General features: G+C 41.4%; 1 protein-coding gene across 1 annotated transcript in view; it reads right to left on the reverse strand.

Moving 5' to 3' along the window:
• The window catches only part of LOC120045170 (transmembrane protease serine 2-like), a 29,258-nt gene that overhangs the window by 9,261 nt on the left and 6,742 nt on the right, over window positions 1-13,255 (reverse strand). The window contains exons 4-9 of the mRNA XM_038990120.1: window positions 7,002-7,194; window positions 4,285-4,377; window positions 3,747-3,863; window positions 1,981-2,110; window positions 1,330-1,443; window positions 1,098-1,138 (exon numbers count right to left, since the gene is read on the reverse strand). Coding sequence (XP_038846048.1) covers window positions 1,098-1,138; window positions 1,330-1,443; window positions 1,981-2,110; window positions 3,747-3,863; window positions 4,285-4,377; window positions 7,002-7,194 — 688 coding nt within the window. The remainder of the gene's footprint in view (window positions 1-1,097; window positions 1,139-1,329; window positions 1,444-1,980; window positions 2,111-3,746; window positions 3,864-4,284; window positions 4,378-7,001; window positions 7,195-13,255) is intronic.

The raw sequence follows: 13,255 nt of genomic DNA on the forward strand, positions 1-13,255 counted from the left end.
TTTCATAATGGGTGGCAAGGAATAAGTTAGTCCTAAATATAAAAAAAAAAAACTAGAAGCATTGTATTTGCGAAAAATCATTCACTAAACCTCAACTAAATGTTTTTATGAATAATGTGGTAATTGAGCAAGTTGAGGCCACTAAACTGCTTGGAGTAACCCTGGATTGCAAACTGTCATGGTCAAAACATATTGATACAACAATAGCTAAGATGGGGAGAAGTCTGTCCATAATAAAGCGTTGCTCTGCATTCTTAAAAGCACCATCAACAAGGCAGGTCCTATGGGCCCTAGTTTTGGACTACTGTTCAGTCCTGTGGTCAGGTGCCACAAAGAGGAACTTAGGAAAATTGCAATTGGCTCAGAACACGGCAGCACAGCTGGCCCTTGGATGGACACGGAGAGCTAACATTAATAATATGCATGTCAATCTCTCCTGGCTCAAAGTGGAGGAGAGATTGACTTCATCACTACTTGTATTTGTGAGAGATATTGACATGTTGAATGCATGGAGCTGTCTGTTTGATCTACTGGCACACAGCTCGGACACCCATGCATACCCCACAAGACATGTCACCAGAGGTCTCTTCACAGTCCCCAAGTCCAGAACAGACTATGGGAGGTGCACAGTACTACATAGAGCCATGACTACATGAAACTCTATTCCACATCAAGTAACTCATGCAAGCAGTAAAATTATATTTTAAAAAACCCATAAAAATACACATTGTGGAACAGTGGGGACTGTGAAGCAACACAAACAGGCACAGACGCATGCATACAAACGCACGATAACATACGCACTATACACACACGTACACATGGATTTTGTGTTGTAGATATGTGGTAGTAGAGTAGGGGCCTGAGGGCAAACGCTTAATATGTTGTGAAATCTGTTGTAAATGTATTGTAATGTTATTTTTTTTTAAATAATTGCCTTAATTTTGCTGAACCCCTGGAAGAGTAGCTGCTGCCGATAATACAAATAACTTCTGTTGAGTTCACCTTCCTGACTGAGTTTCTATAAGCTTTGTCCTAACCTGAAGGTCAGCTGTGTCTGTGCAGAGAATCAGTGTTATGGTAAAGTAATGACTTACCAATACACTGCAGGGAGACTGCTTGTAATGAGCAGTAGGGACTGCAGGAGAAAATTACATCATGAGAGTCATATAAAGGTTTACAGAAGCAATTCTGTATAAAAAAAGAAAATTCAATACATGAAGACTGTTTTTATTTATTCCCCACCACTCAAAAAAGGTATTTTGTATTTTTAAATGTTGGTATGTTAAAAAAGTTGGACTGAATGAGATGTATTCATGTTCTCATCACCTGCTGGTTAGCTGCCCCTGTAGAAGGGAATGAGGGTCAAAGCCTGACAGCTTCATATAGCCATCAACGGCCAAGGAGCCTGGTTTCTTTTGTGAGATCCGAACATAGGACCCACTTGGAAACAGAGATAGGTATGGTCAGCCCCTCAAATATTATTTATGTTATGTACAAAATGTTCAGCACAGAATATAATATACTCTTCTGTACAAGTGATCAGACTGCTAAACAGCAATCACTAACTCAGCGAGGCTGCTGCCCACATGGAGACAAAATCACTGGCCACTTGAAACAATGCCACTTTAATAATGTTTACATAACTTACATTATTCATATCATATGTATATACTGTATTTTACACCATCTATTGCACCTTGCCTATGCCGCTCGGCCATCGCTCATCCATATATTTATGTACATATTCTCATTCACCCCTTTTAGATTTGTGTGTATTAGGTAGTTGTTGGGGAATTGTTAGATTACTTGTTAGATATTACTGCACTGTCGGAAACAAGAAGCACAAGCATTTCATTACACTTGCATTAACTTCTGCTAACCATGTGTATGTGACCAATAAGATTTGATTTGAAAGTGATCACAGTTGATCCTCTATGACATGTATAGTATGTGATCCTATTTCTCCTGGTGACCCACCTGCTGTATCCAATCTGCTGACAGGTGGCCCTGCCAATGTTGTCATTCCAGTTATCAGCACACACTGGCTTCCACGTCTGACTGTCTGATGAGTAACTCTGCAGCACAAAACCAGACCCATGAAGGCGTACTGGAAAGTAGAGACTGATGTTAGAACAGCGTTCAGTTCAGGGAGAAAAGCATGAAAACAAAAATCATATAATTAACCATAGCAAAGTGTGAACAACCCCCATATCTACATTCATTTTAACAGTGGGTTCCTGAACACAGCGTCGGTCAACAGCATACTGTAAGTATACTCAGCAAAAAAAGAAACGTCCTCTCAGTGTCAACTGCGTTTCTTTTCAGCAAACTTAACTTGTAAATATTTGTATGAACATAACAAGATTCAACACCTGAGACATAAACTGAACAAGTTCCACAGACATGTGACTAACAGAAATGGAAAAATGTGTCCCTGAACAAAGGGGGATCAAAATCAAAAGTAACAGTCAGTATCTGGTGTGGCCACCAGCTGCATTAAGTACTGCAGTGCATCTCCTCCTCATGGACTGTACCAGATTTGGCAGTTCTTGCTGTGAGATGTTACATCACTCTTCCACCAAGGCACCTGCAAGTTCCCGGACATTTCTGGGGGGAATGGACCTAGCCCTCACCCTCCGATCCAACAGGTCCCAGATGTGCTCAATGGGATTGAGATCTGGGCTCTTCGCTGGCCATGGCAGAACACTGACATTTCTGTCTTGCAAGAAATCACGCACAGAATAAGCAGTATGGCTGGTGGCATTGTCATGCTGGAGGGTCATGTCAGGATGAGCCTGCAGGAAGGGTACCACATGAGGGAGGAGGATGTCTTCCCTGTAACGCACAGCGTTGAGATTGCCTGCAATGACAACAAGCTCAGTCCGATCATGCTGTGACATACCACCCCAGACCATGACGGACCCTCCACCTCCAAATCGATCCCGCTCCAGAGTACAGACCTCGGTGTAACGCTCATTCCTTCGACGATAAACACGAATCCGACCATCACCCCTGGTGAGACAAAACTGCAACTCGTCAGTGAAGAGCACTATTTGCCAGTCCTGTCTGGTCCAGCGACGGTGGGTTTGTGCCTACAAGCCCTCAGTCCAGCCTCTCTCAGCCTATTGCAGACAGTCTGAGCACTGATGGAGGGATTGTGCCTTCCCGGTGTAACTCGGGCAGTTGTTGTTGCCATCCTGTACCTGTCCCGCAGGTGTGATGTTCGGATGTACCGATCCTGTGCAGGTGTTGTTACACGTGGTCTACCACTGTGAGGACGATCAGCTGTCTGTCCTGTCTCCCTGTAGTGCTGTCTTAGGCGTCTCACAGTACGGACATTGCAATTTGTTGCCCTGGCCACATCTGCAGTCCTCATGCCTCCTTGCAGCATGCCTAGGGCATGTTCACACAGATGAGCAGGGACCCTGAGCATCTTTCTTTTGGTGTTTTTCAGAGTCAGTAGAAAGGCCTCTTTAGTGTCCTAAGTTTTCAGAACTGTGACCTTAATTGCTTACCGTCTGTAAGCTGTTCGTGTCTTAACAACCGTTCCACAGGTGCATGTTCATTAATTGTTTATGGTTTGTTGAACAAGCATTGGAAACAGTGTTTAAACCCTTTACAATGAAGATCTGTGAAGTTATTTGGATTTTTACAAATTATCTTTGAAAGACAGGGTCCTGAAAAAGGGACATTTCTTTTTTTGCTGAGTTTATAATGATAAACATGATTGAGTGGAGACATACGGCACTGTGACTCATCTTCTCCTCCTGGACAGTCTCTGATGCCATCACACCACTGAGAGGCATTCAGACACACACCTCCCTCGCTACAGGACCTCCCCAACACACACTGGTAGGACACTGTGGACACACACACACACACACACACACAGACACACACACACACACACACACACACACACACACACACACACACACACACACACACACACACACACACACACACACACACACACACACACACACACACACACACACACACAAGACAGTGCATCACAGCTCTGACCATGACTATAAGGTTACTCTTCTTGGCCTTTTCAATGATTAAGAACTACTTGGTCATTTTCCTTTGCTTCCAGATACACCTATAAACTACGTAGACAACTGTGTATTTGGATAGCAAGATGAATTCGCAAGTTGAATTTGCTTATGTCAACTAGTCTTTTCATAAAAAGCATATCAAGAATGTCAACATTATTAATATGTCAACTTATGTCAAGAGCATCAATGGAGATATTGTATGAGAGGAGACTGTACGTACAGAAATACCAAACCAACGCTCCGGCTGCCCCAAGGAGAACTAAGACACTTAGGATTAAGGCCACAATACATTTACAGCGACTTTTCTTCACCACTGAAAGAGATTAGAAACAAACAACACTTAAAATACACTTTTAAAAAAACAACTAGAGGCTCTCTTGTTCTACTTTTTAACATAGAACTCTCAACCCAAGACCTAGATATTTACATATCATTTGACCATTGGTTACTTTTGTCACCCTGGAGACATGGAAATGCTTGTTTTGCATTTGTGTGGCTTCAGATGTTGACTGCTACTAAGTGAAAACAGTACTACTTAACACGCTATACAGAGCCTTCAGAAAGTATTCACACCCCTTGACTTATTCCACATTTTGTTGTGTTACAGCATGAATTACAAATGGATTAAATTGTTGTTGTTTTCTCACCCATCTACACACAATAACCCATAATGACAGTGAAAACATGTTTAAAGACATTTTTACAAATGTATTGAAAAGGAAATACAGTAATATATGATTTACATACGTATTCGCACCCCTTTGTCAATACATGTTATAATCACCTTTGGCTGCGATCATCAAGCTTTGCTGTGTAGTTTTAGGGCAAAAACCAAAACATGCTTACCTTTGGGAAACACTGCTCTAAGAGCTTTGCACACCTGGATTGTACAATGTTTGCACAATATTATTACAACAATTCGTCAAGCTCTGTCAAGTTGGTTATTGATCATTGCTAGACAGCCATTTTCAAGTCTTGCCATAGATTTTCAAGCCGTTTTAAGTCAAAACTGTAACTAGGCCACTCAGGAACATTCAATGTCATCTTGGTAAGCAATTTGTGTTTTTGGTTATTGTCCTGCTGAAAGGTGAATTTGTCTACCAGTGTCTGCTAGAAAGCTGACTGAACCAGGTTTTTCTCTAAGATTTTGTGCTTAGCTCTGTTCCGTTTCTTTTTATCCTAAAAAAACCTGCCTCGTCATTACCGATGGCAAGCATACCCACCACCATGCTTGAAAATATGAACAATGGTACTCAGAAATGTGTTGTGTTGGATTTGCCCCAAACATAACACTTTGTATTTAGGACATAAAGTTAATTTCTTTGCACATATTTTGCAGTTTTACTTTAATGCCTTATTGCAAACAGGATCCATGTTCTTGAAATATTTTTATTCTGTACAGGCTTCTTTCTTTTCACTCTGTCATTTATTGTCACGACTCCCACCGAAGGTGGCTCCCCTGCCTGTTCGGGCGGTGCTCGGCGGTCGTCGTCGCCGGTCTACTAGCCGCCACCGATCCCTTTTTCCTTTTCTGTTGGTTTTAGTCTTATTAGTTGCACCTGTTCCTTTTTGTTTTTCTTGATTTTTGTCTACTTAAACCTGTTAGGCCCGCTTAGGTTTGTGCGGGATTATTTGTCACTCTGTTGGTTGTGGATGTGTTTTCGTTTTTGCTTTCTCCGTACTGGTTGTCCCGTGTTTGGGCTGGTCAGTGTTATGCGCCCTGTATTTGGCGTGACCGTTTGTGCCGGAGAATAAATAATTACATTTCACCGAACCCTCTGCTCTCTGCGCCTGACTCCTACCCACCACTCCTAGTAAACCCTGACATTTATGTTAGTATTGTAGAGTAACTACAATTTTAATCCATCTTTAATTTTCTCCTATCACAGCCATTCAATTCTGTAACTGCTTTAAAGTCACCACTTGCCTTATGGTGAACTGCCGGAGCGGCTTCCTTCCTCTCCGGCAACGGAGTTAAGAAGGATGCCTGTATCTTTGCAGTGACTGATACGCCATCCAAAATGTAATTAATAACTTCAGCATGCTCAAAGTGATAATCAATGTTTGCTTTTTTTGTGTGTACCCTCTACCAACAGGTGCCCTTCTTTGCAAGGCATTGGAAACCTGTATGGTCTTTGTGTTTGAAATCCACTGCTCGACTGACGAACCTTACACTCTTAGAAAAAAGGGTTCTTTGGCTGTCCCCATAGGCTAACCTTTTTGGTTCCAGGTAGAACTCTTTTGGGTTCTATGTAGAACCCTCTGTGGAAAGTGTTCTACATGGAAACCAAAATAGTAACCAAAAAGGGTTCTTCAAAGGGTTATCCTATGGGGACAACCAAAGAACCCTTATTGGTTCTAGATTGCACCTTTTTTTTCTAAGAGTGTACACATAATTGTATGTGTGAGGAACAGATATGAGGTAGTCATTCAAAAGTCCATGCAACTTAGTATGTGACTTGTTAAGCAAATGATTACTTCTGAAATTATTTAGGCTTGCCATAACAAAAGGGTTGAATACGTTTTGACTCAAGACATTTCAGCTTTCCATTTTAATTAATTTGTAAACATTTCTAAAAACATAATTCCATTCTGACATTATGGGGTATTGTGTGTAGGCCAATGACACAAAATCTAAATTTAATACATTTTAAATTCAGGCTTTAACACAACAACATGTGGAAAAAGTCAAGGAGTGTGAATACTTTCTGAAGGCACTGTACACCTTATAATAGCATATGACAAAACAGAGATTAAGACAAGACATCCCATGGCAAAACAGATATGAAGACCAAATGGAACACCTCAAAGCTGCTCAGACAATGTTTTATAATAAACAATAGAAGGCAAAAAACGACAGTGTATGAAACGTATACTGCAGATATATTGGCATTGTTTATCAACTGAGGAATATCAGCAGAAGGGTAAATACTGTACCTTTTCGTACTGGGACAGGATGTGGTAATCCAGGGGTGAATGTGTGGTGGGTGTTGATGGTCTGAGGGGTGTACTGAGGGTAAATAGAGAGGGGGACGTTGGGCATCTGCAGGGCAGAAGCGTTTGCAGGGGGTCTTCCCTCAGTTCCCGCCCCCTCTTGAAATCCATAGTTCACATACTGGGGACCTGGTGTCTGGGGAAAGCGGAGAGGAGAATGATTTTTCATTTAATTACAATGAGAGAAATCAATGCATTATGTGATACATTGGAGCACTTTGACTTGGTAACATACAGTACACATTACAACAGAGGTGTCATGTTTACCATGCAATTACCACTAAACTTCAATGATTGGTATTGCAATGTACTGTATGTAGCAGTCCATTTCCCACAGGTATAACAAAATTAGAATCCGACAGATATACAGTGCATTCGGGAAAGCATCCAGACCCCTTCCATTTTTCCACATTTTGTTACGTTACAGGCTTATTTAAAAAAAATATTAAATAAAAAATGTCCCTCATCAATTTATTCACTACCCTATAATGAAAAAGCAAAAATAAGTGTTTAAACACATTTGCACACAAAATAAAAATACAAAACACAAATAACTTTTTACATAAGTATTCAGACCCAAAATTGTGCTCAGGTGCATCCTGTTTCCATTGATCATCCTTGAGATGTGTCTACAACTTGACTAGAGTCCAACTGTGGTAAATTCAATTGATTGGACATGATTTGGAAAGGCACACACCTGTCTATATAAGGTCCCACAGTTGACGGCGCATGCCATTTTAAAAACCAAGCCACGAGGTCTAAGGAATTGTCCGTAGAGCTCTGAAACCGGATTGTGTCAAGTCACAGATCTGAGGAATGGTACAAAACAATGTCTGCAGCATTGAAGGTCCCCAAGAACACAGTTCCCTCCATCATTCTTAAATGGAAGAAGTTTGGAACCACCAAGGCGCTTCCTAGAGCTGGCCGACTGGCCAAACTGAGCAATCAGGGGAAAAAGACCTTGGTCAGGGAGGTGACCAAGAACCCAATGTTCACTCTGACAGAGCTTCAGAGTTCCTCTGTGGAGATGGTTGTCCTTCTGGAAGGTTCTCCCATCTCTGCAGCACTCCACCAATCAAGCCTTTTATGGTAGAGTGACCAGACAGAAGCCACTCCTCAGCAAAAGGCACATGACAGCCCGCTTGGAGTTTGCCAAGAGGCAAACAAAGGACTCTTAGACCATGAGAAACAAGATTCTCTGGTCTGATGAAACCAAGATTGAACTTTTTGGGCTGAATGCCAAGCGTCACGTCTGGAGGAAACCTGGTACCATCCCTACGGTGAAGCATGGTGGTGACAGCATGCTGTGGGATGATTTTCAGCGGCAGGGACTGGGAGACTAGACAGGATCGAGGGAAAGATATCCTTGATGAAAACCTGCTCCAGAGTGCTCAGGACCTCAGGCTGGGGCAAAGGTTCACCTTCAAACAAGATAATGACCCAAAGCACACAGCCAAGACAATACAGGAGTGGCTTCGGGACAAGTCTCTGAATGTCCTTGAGTGGCCCAGCCAGAGCCCGGACTTCAACCCAATTGAAAATCTCTGGAGAGATCTGAAAATAGCTGTGCAGCGACGCTCCCGATCCAACCTGACAGAGCTTGAGAGGATCAACAGCATCCTCCCGGAAATCCTAGACCCACTCCAATTTGCAGGACGTCCCAACAGATCCACAGAAGAAGCAATCTCAATCGCAGTCCACAGTGCCCTTTCCCACCTGGACAAAAAGGAACACCTATGTAAGAATGCTGTTCATTGACTACAGCTCAGCGTTTAACACCATAGTACCCACAAAGCTCATCACTAAGCTAAGGACCATGAAGGGCCGCCCCCAGGTGGTAAGGGTAGGTAACAACACATCTGCCATGCTGATCCTCAACACTGGGGCCCCTCAGGGGTGTGTACTTAGTCCCCTCCTGTCCTCCCTGTTCACCCACGACTGCGTGGCCAATCACGACTCCAACACTATCATTTAAGTTTCCTGACGACACAAGTGGTAGGCCTGATCACCGACAACGATGAGACAGTCTATAGGTAGGAGGTCAGAGGACAACAACCTCTCCCTCAATGTGAGCAAGACAAAGGAGCTGATCGTGTACTACAGGAAAAGACGGGCCGAACAGGCCCCCATTAACATCGACGGGGCTGTAGTGGAGCAGGTAGAGTTTCAAGTTCCTTGGTGTCCACATCACCAACGAACTATCATGGTCCAAACACACCAAGATAGTCATGAAGAGGGCACAACAAAACCTATTCCCCCTCAGGAGACTGAAAAGATTTGGCATGGGTCCCCAGATCCTCAAAAGGTTTTACAGCTGCACCATTGAGAGCATCCTGACCGGTTGCATCACCGCCTGGTATGGCAACTGCTCGTCATCTGACCGTAAGGCGCTACAGAAGGTACATCAATGGGGCCAAGCTTCCTGCCATACAGGACCTATATAATATGCGGTGTCAGAGGAAAGCCCATAAAATTGTCAGAGACTCCAGTCATAGACTGTTTTCTCTGCTATTGCATGGCAAGTGGTACCGATTCTAGGACCAAAGGGGGCAGCATTTTCACTTTTGGATGAATTGGTGCCCAAATTGAACGGCCTCCTACTCTGTCCCAGATGATAATATATGCATATTATTATTAATATTGGATAGAAATCACTCTGAAGTTTCTAAAACTGTTTGAATTATGTCTGTGAGTATAACAGAACTCATATGGCAGGCAAACTTCCTAACAGGAAGTGAAAATTCTGAAAAGGGTCGATGTGAAAGCCTATTCAAATCCCTGTAATTTATGGATCTGTTTGCACTTCATACGCCTTCCACTAGATGTCAACAGTCAGTAGAACGTGGAATGAAGCCTCTAGTGTGATGTGGGGCCAGATGGGAGCTATTCGAGTCACTGGTCTGGCAGATTGCCAGTTCCTGGTCACGCACGCTAGACATGGGATGTCAATGTGTGCCATTACTTTTACAGACATGAAGAAATGCTCCGGTTGGGACGTTATTGGATATATATGATAACAACATCCTGAAGATTGATTCTCAACTAAGTTTGACCAGTTTATTCGACTTGTAATATAACTTTTTGAAGTTTTCGTCCGACGTTTGCCTTCACTTGCGCTAGTGTTTGGACACGAGTACTACACATGCTAGCTAAAGTTGCTAATTCGACATAAGTAATGGACATTATCGAACAAAACAACGATTTATTGTGGAACTAGGATTCCTGCCACTGCATTCTGATGAAAGATCATCAAAGGTAAGGGAATATTTATGATGTAATTTCGTATTTCTGTTGACTCCAACATGGCGGAGAAATGTTGTTTCTATCTGAGCGCCGTCTCAGATTATTGCATGGTGTGATTTTTACCAAAGCTTTTTTTAAATCTGACAGCGGTTGCATTAAGAACCAGTGTATCTTTAATTATATGTAAAACATGTATCTTTCATCAAAGTTTATGATGAGTATTTCTGTTATTTGACATGGCTCTCTGTAATTACTCCGGATATTTTGGAGGCATTTCTGAACATAGCGCCAATGTAAACCGAGATTTGTGGATATAAATATGCACAAAACATAAATGTATTGTGTAACATGATGTCATATGAGTGTCAGCTGATGAAGATGTTCAAAGGTTAGTGATTAATTTTATCTCTAATTCTGGGTATTGTGAAAGCTATCTTTGGCTGGGAAAAATGGCTGTGTTTTTTGGATTTGGTGGTGAGCTAACATAAATATATGTTGTGTTTTCGCTGTAAAACATTTCAAAAATCGGACATGTTGGCTGGATTCACAACAAGTGTATCTTTAATTATATGTAAAACATGTATCTTTCATCAAAGTTTATGATGAGTATTTATGTTATTTGACATGGTTCTCTGTTATTACTCCGGATATTTTGGAGGCATTTCTGAACATGGCGCCAATGTAAACCGAGATTTGTGGATATAAATATGCACATTATCGAACAAAACAAAAATGTATTGTGTAACATGATGTCATATGAGTGTCATCTGATGAAGATGTTCAAAGGTTAGTGATTCATTTTATCTCTATTTCTGGGTTTTGTGAAAGCTATCTTTGGCTGGGGAAAATGGCTGTGTGTTTTTTGGATTTGGTGGTGAGCTAACATAAATATATGTTGTGTTTTCGCTGTAAAACATTTTAAAAATCGGACACGATGGGTAGATTAACAAGATGTTTATCTTTCATTTGCTGTATTGGACTTGTTAACCTGTCTGACTCTAGCGTTCCGCCAGCGGAACTCCTCCCACATTCCACTGAAAAGGCAGAGCGCGAAATTCAAAATATATTTTTTAGACATATTTAACTTTCACACATTAACAAGTCCAATACAGCAAATGAAAGGTACACATCTTGTGAATCCAGCCAACATGTCCGATTTTTAAAATGTTTTACAGCGAAAACAGCACGTATATTTATGTTAGCTCACCACCAAATACAAAAAAGGACAGACATTTTTCACAGCACAGGTAGCATGCACAAAGCCAACCTAACTAACCAAGAACCAACCAAACTAACCAAGAAACAACTTCATCAGATGACAGTATTATAACATGTTACACAATAAATCTATGTTTTGTTCGAAAAATGTGCATATTTGAGGTATAAATCAGTTTTACATTGCAGCTACCATCACAGCTACCGTCAAAAATAGCACCGAAGCAGCCAGAGTAATAATAGAGACCAACGTGGAATAACTAAATACTCATCATAAAACATTTCTGAAAAATGCATCGTGTACAGCAAATGAAAGACAAGCATCTTGTGAATCCAGCCAATATTTCAGATTTTTTAAGTGTTTTACAGCGAAAACACAATATAGCATTATATTAGCTTTCTACAATAGCCTACCACACTCCCGCATTCATTCATCAAGGCACGTTAGCGATAGCAATAGGCACGTTAGCGTTAGCGAATAAACCAGCAAAATATATTAATTTTCACTAACCTTCATAAACCTTCCTCAGATGACAGTCCTATAACATCAGGTTATACATACACTTATGTTTTGTTCGAAAATGTGCATATTTAGAGCTGAAATCCGTGGTTATCCATTATGCTAATGTAGCTTATTTTTCCCAGAATGTGCAGATATTTCTATTAGACTCTCACCTATTCTGACCAAATAGCTATGTTGTATAGGAAATGATAGATCCACTAGTTCTTAATGCAATCGCAGTGTTAGAATTCTAAAAATATCTTCATTACCACATAAGGCTTACGTTATGTCGACCGAGTGCCCAAAACCTGGGCGCAAAACTACTAGTACACAGTTCGACAGATATATGAAATAGCATCATAAAATGTTTCTTACTTTTGGTGATCTTCCATCAGAATGTTGGACAAGGGGTCCTTTGTCCAGAACAGTCGTTGTTTGGATTTTGAACATCGTTTTTCCCTCTTGAAATAGCAAGCACACTGGCAGAGTGGCGCAAAGCTCTCCTTTCTGAACAAAGGGCACACAACGCAACACGCCTAACGTCCCGAATAAATTTCAAAAATCTAATAAAACTATATTGAAAAAACATACTTTACGATGATATTGTCACATGTATCAAATAAAAACAAAGCCGGAGTTGGTAGTCGCCTATAACGAAAGCTATTCCGAAGGCAATCCCACTGTCCTCTTCGCGCCTTCCTGAAAACATGAAATCGGTGACACGTCATTCCAAGAGGATGTATTCCATCTCAGACCAAGATAATCACCTCCTTTCTTCTCTCACTGCATCTTGACATCCAGGGGAAGGTGTATGACGTGCATGTATAGTGCTATCATAATAGCTATCATGCCCATTTATAGGCAGGACTTAGAAGAGAGCCTCGATTTCAGACTTTCCACTTCCTGGTCAGAAAGTGTGCTGCCAAATGAGTTCTGTTTTACTCACAGACAAAATTCAAACGGTTTTAGAAACTAGAGAGTGTTTTCTATCCAATAGTAATAATTATATGCATATTGTACGAGCAAGAATTGAGTACGAGGCCGTTTAAATTGGGCACGTTTTTTCCCCAAAGTGACAACAGCGCCCTCTGTCCTCATCAGGTTAATGTGTGAAAGTTAAATATTTCTAAAAAATCTTTTTGAATTTCACGCGCTGCCTTTTCAGCGGAATGTTGTGGGGGGGTTTCCGCTAGCGGAACGTGTGTCCTAGAAAGGTTAACAGATTCTACCCCCAAGC

Source organism: Salvelinus namaycush, chromosome 3 (genome assembly GCF_016432855.1).
Source record: "Salvelinus namaycush isolate Seneca chromosome 3, SaNama_1.0, whole genome shotgun sequence".
NCBI lineage: Eukaryota > Metazoa > Chordata > Actinopteri > Salmoniformes > Salmonidae > Salvelinus > Salvelinus namaycush.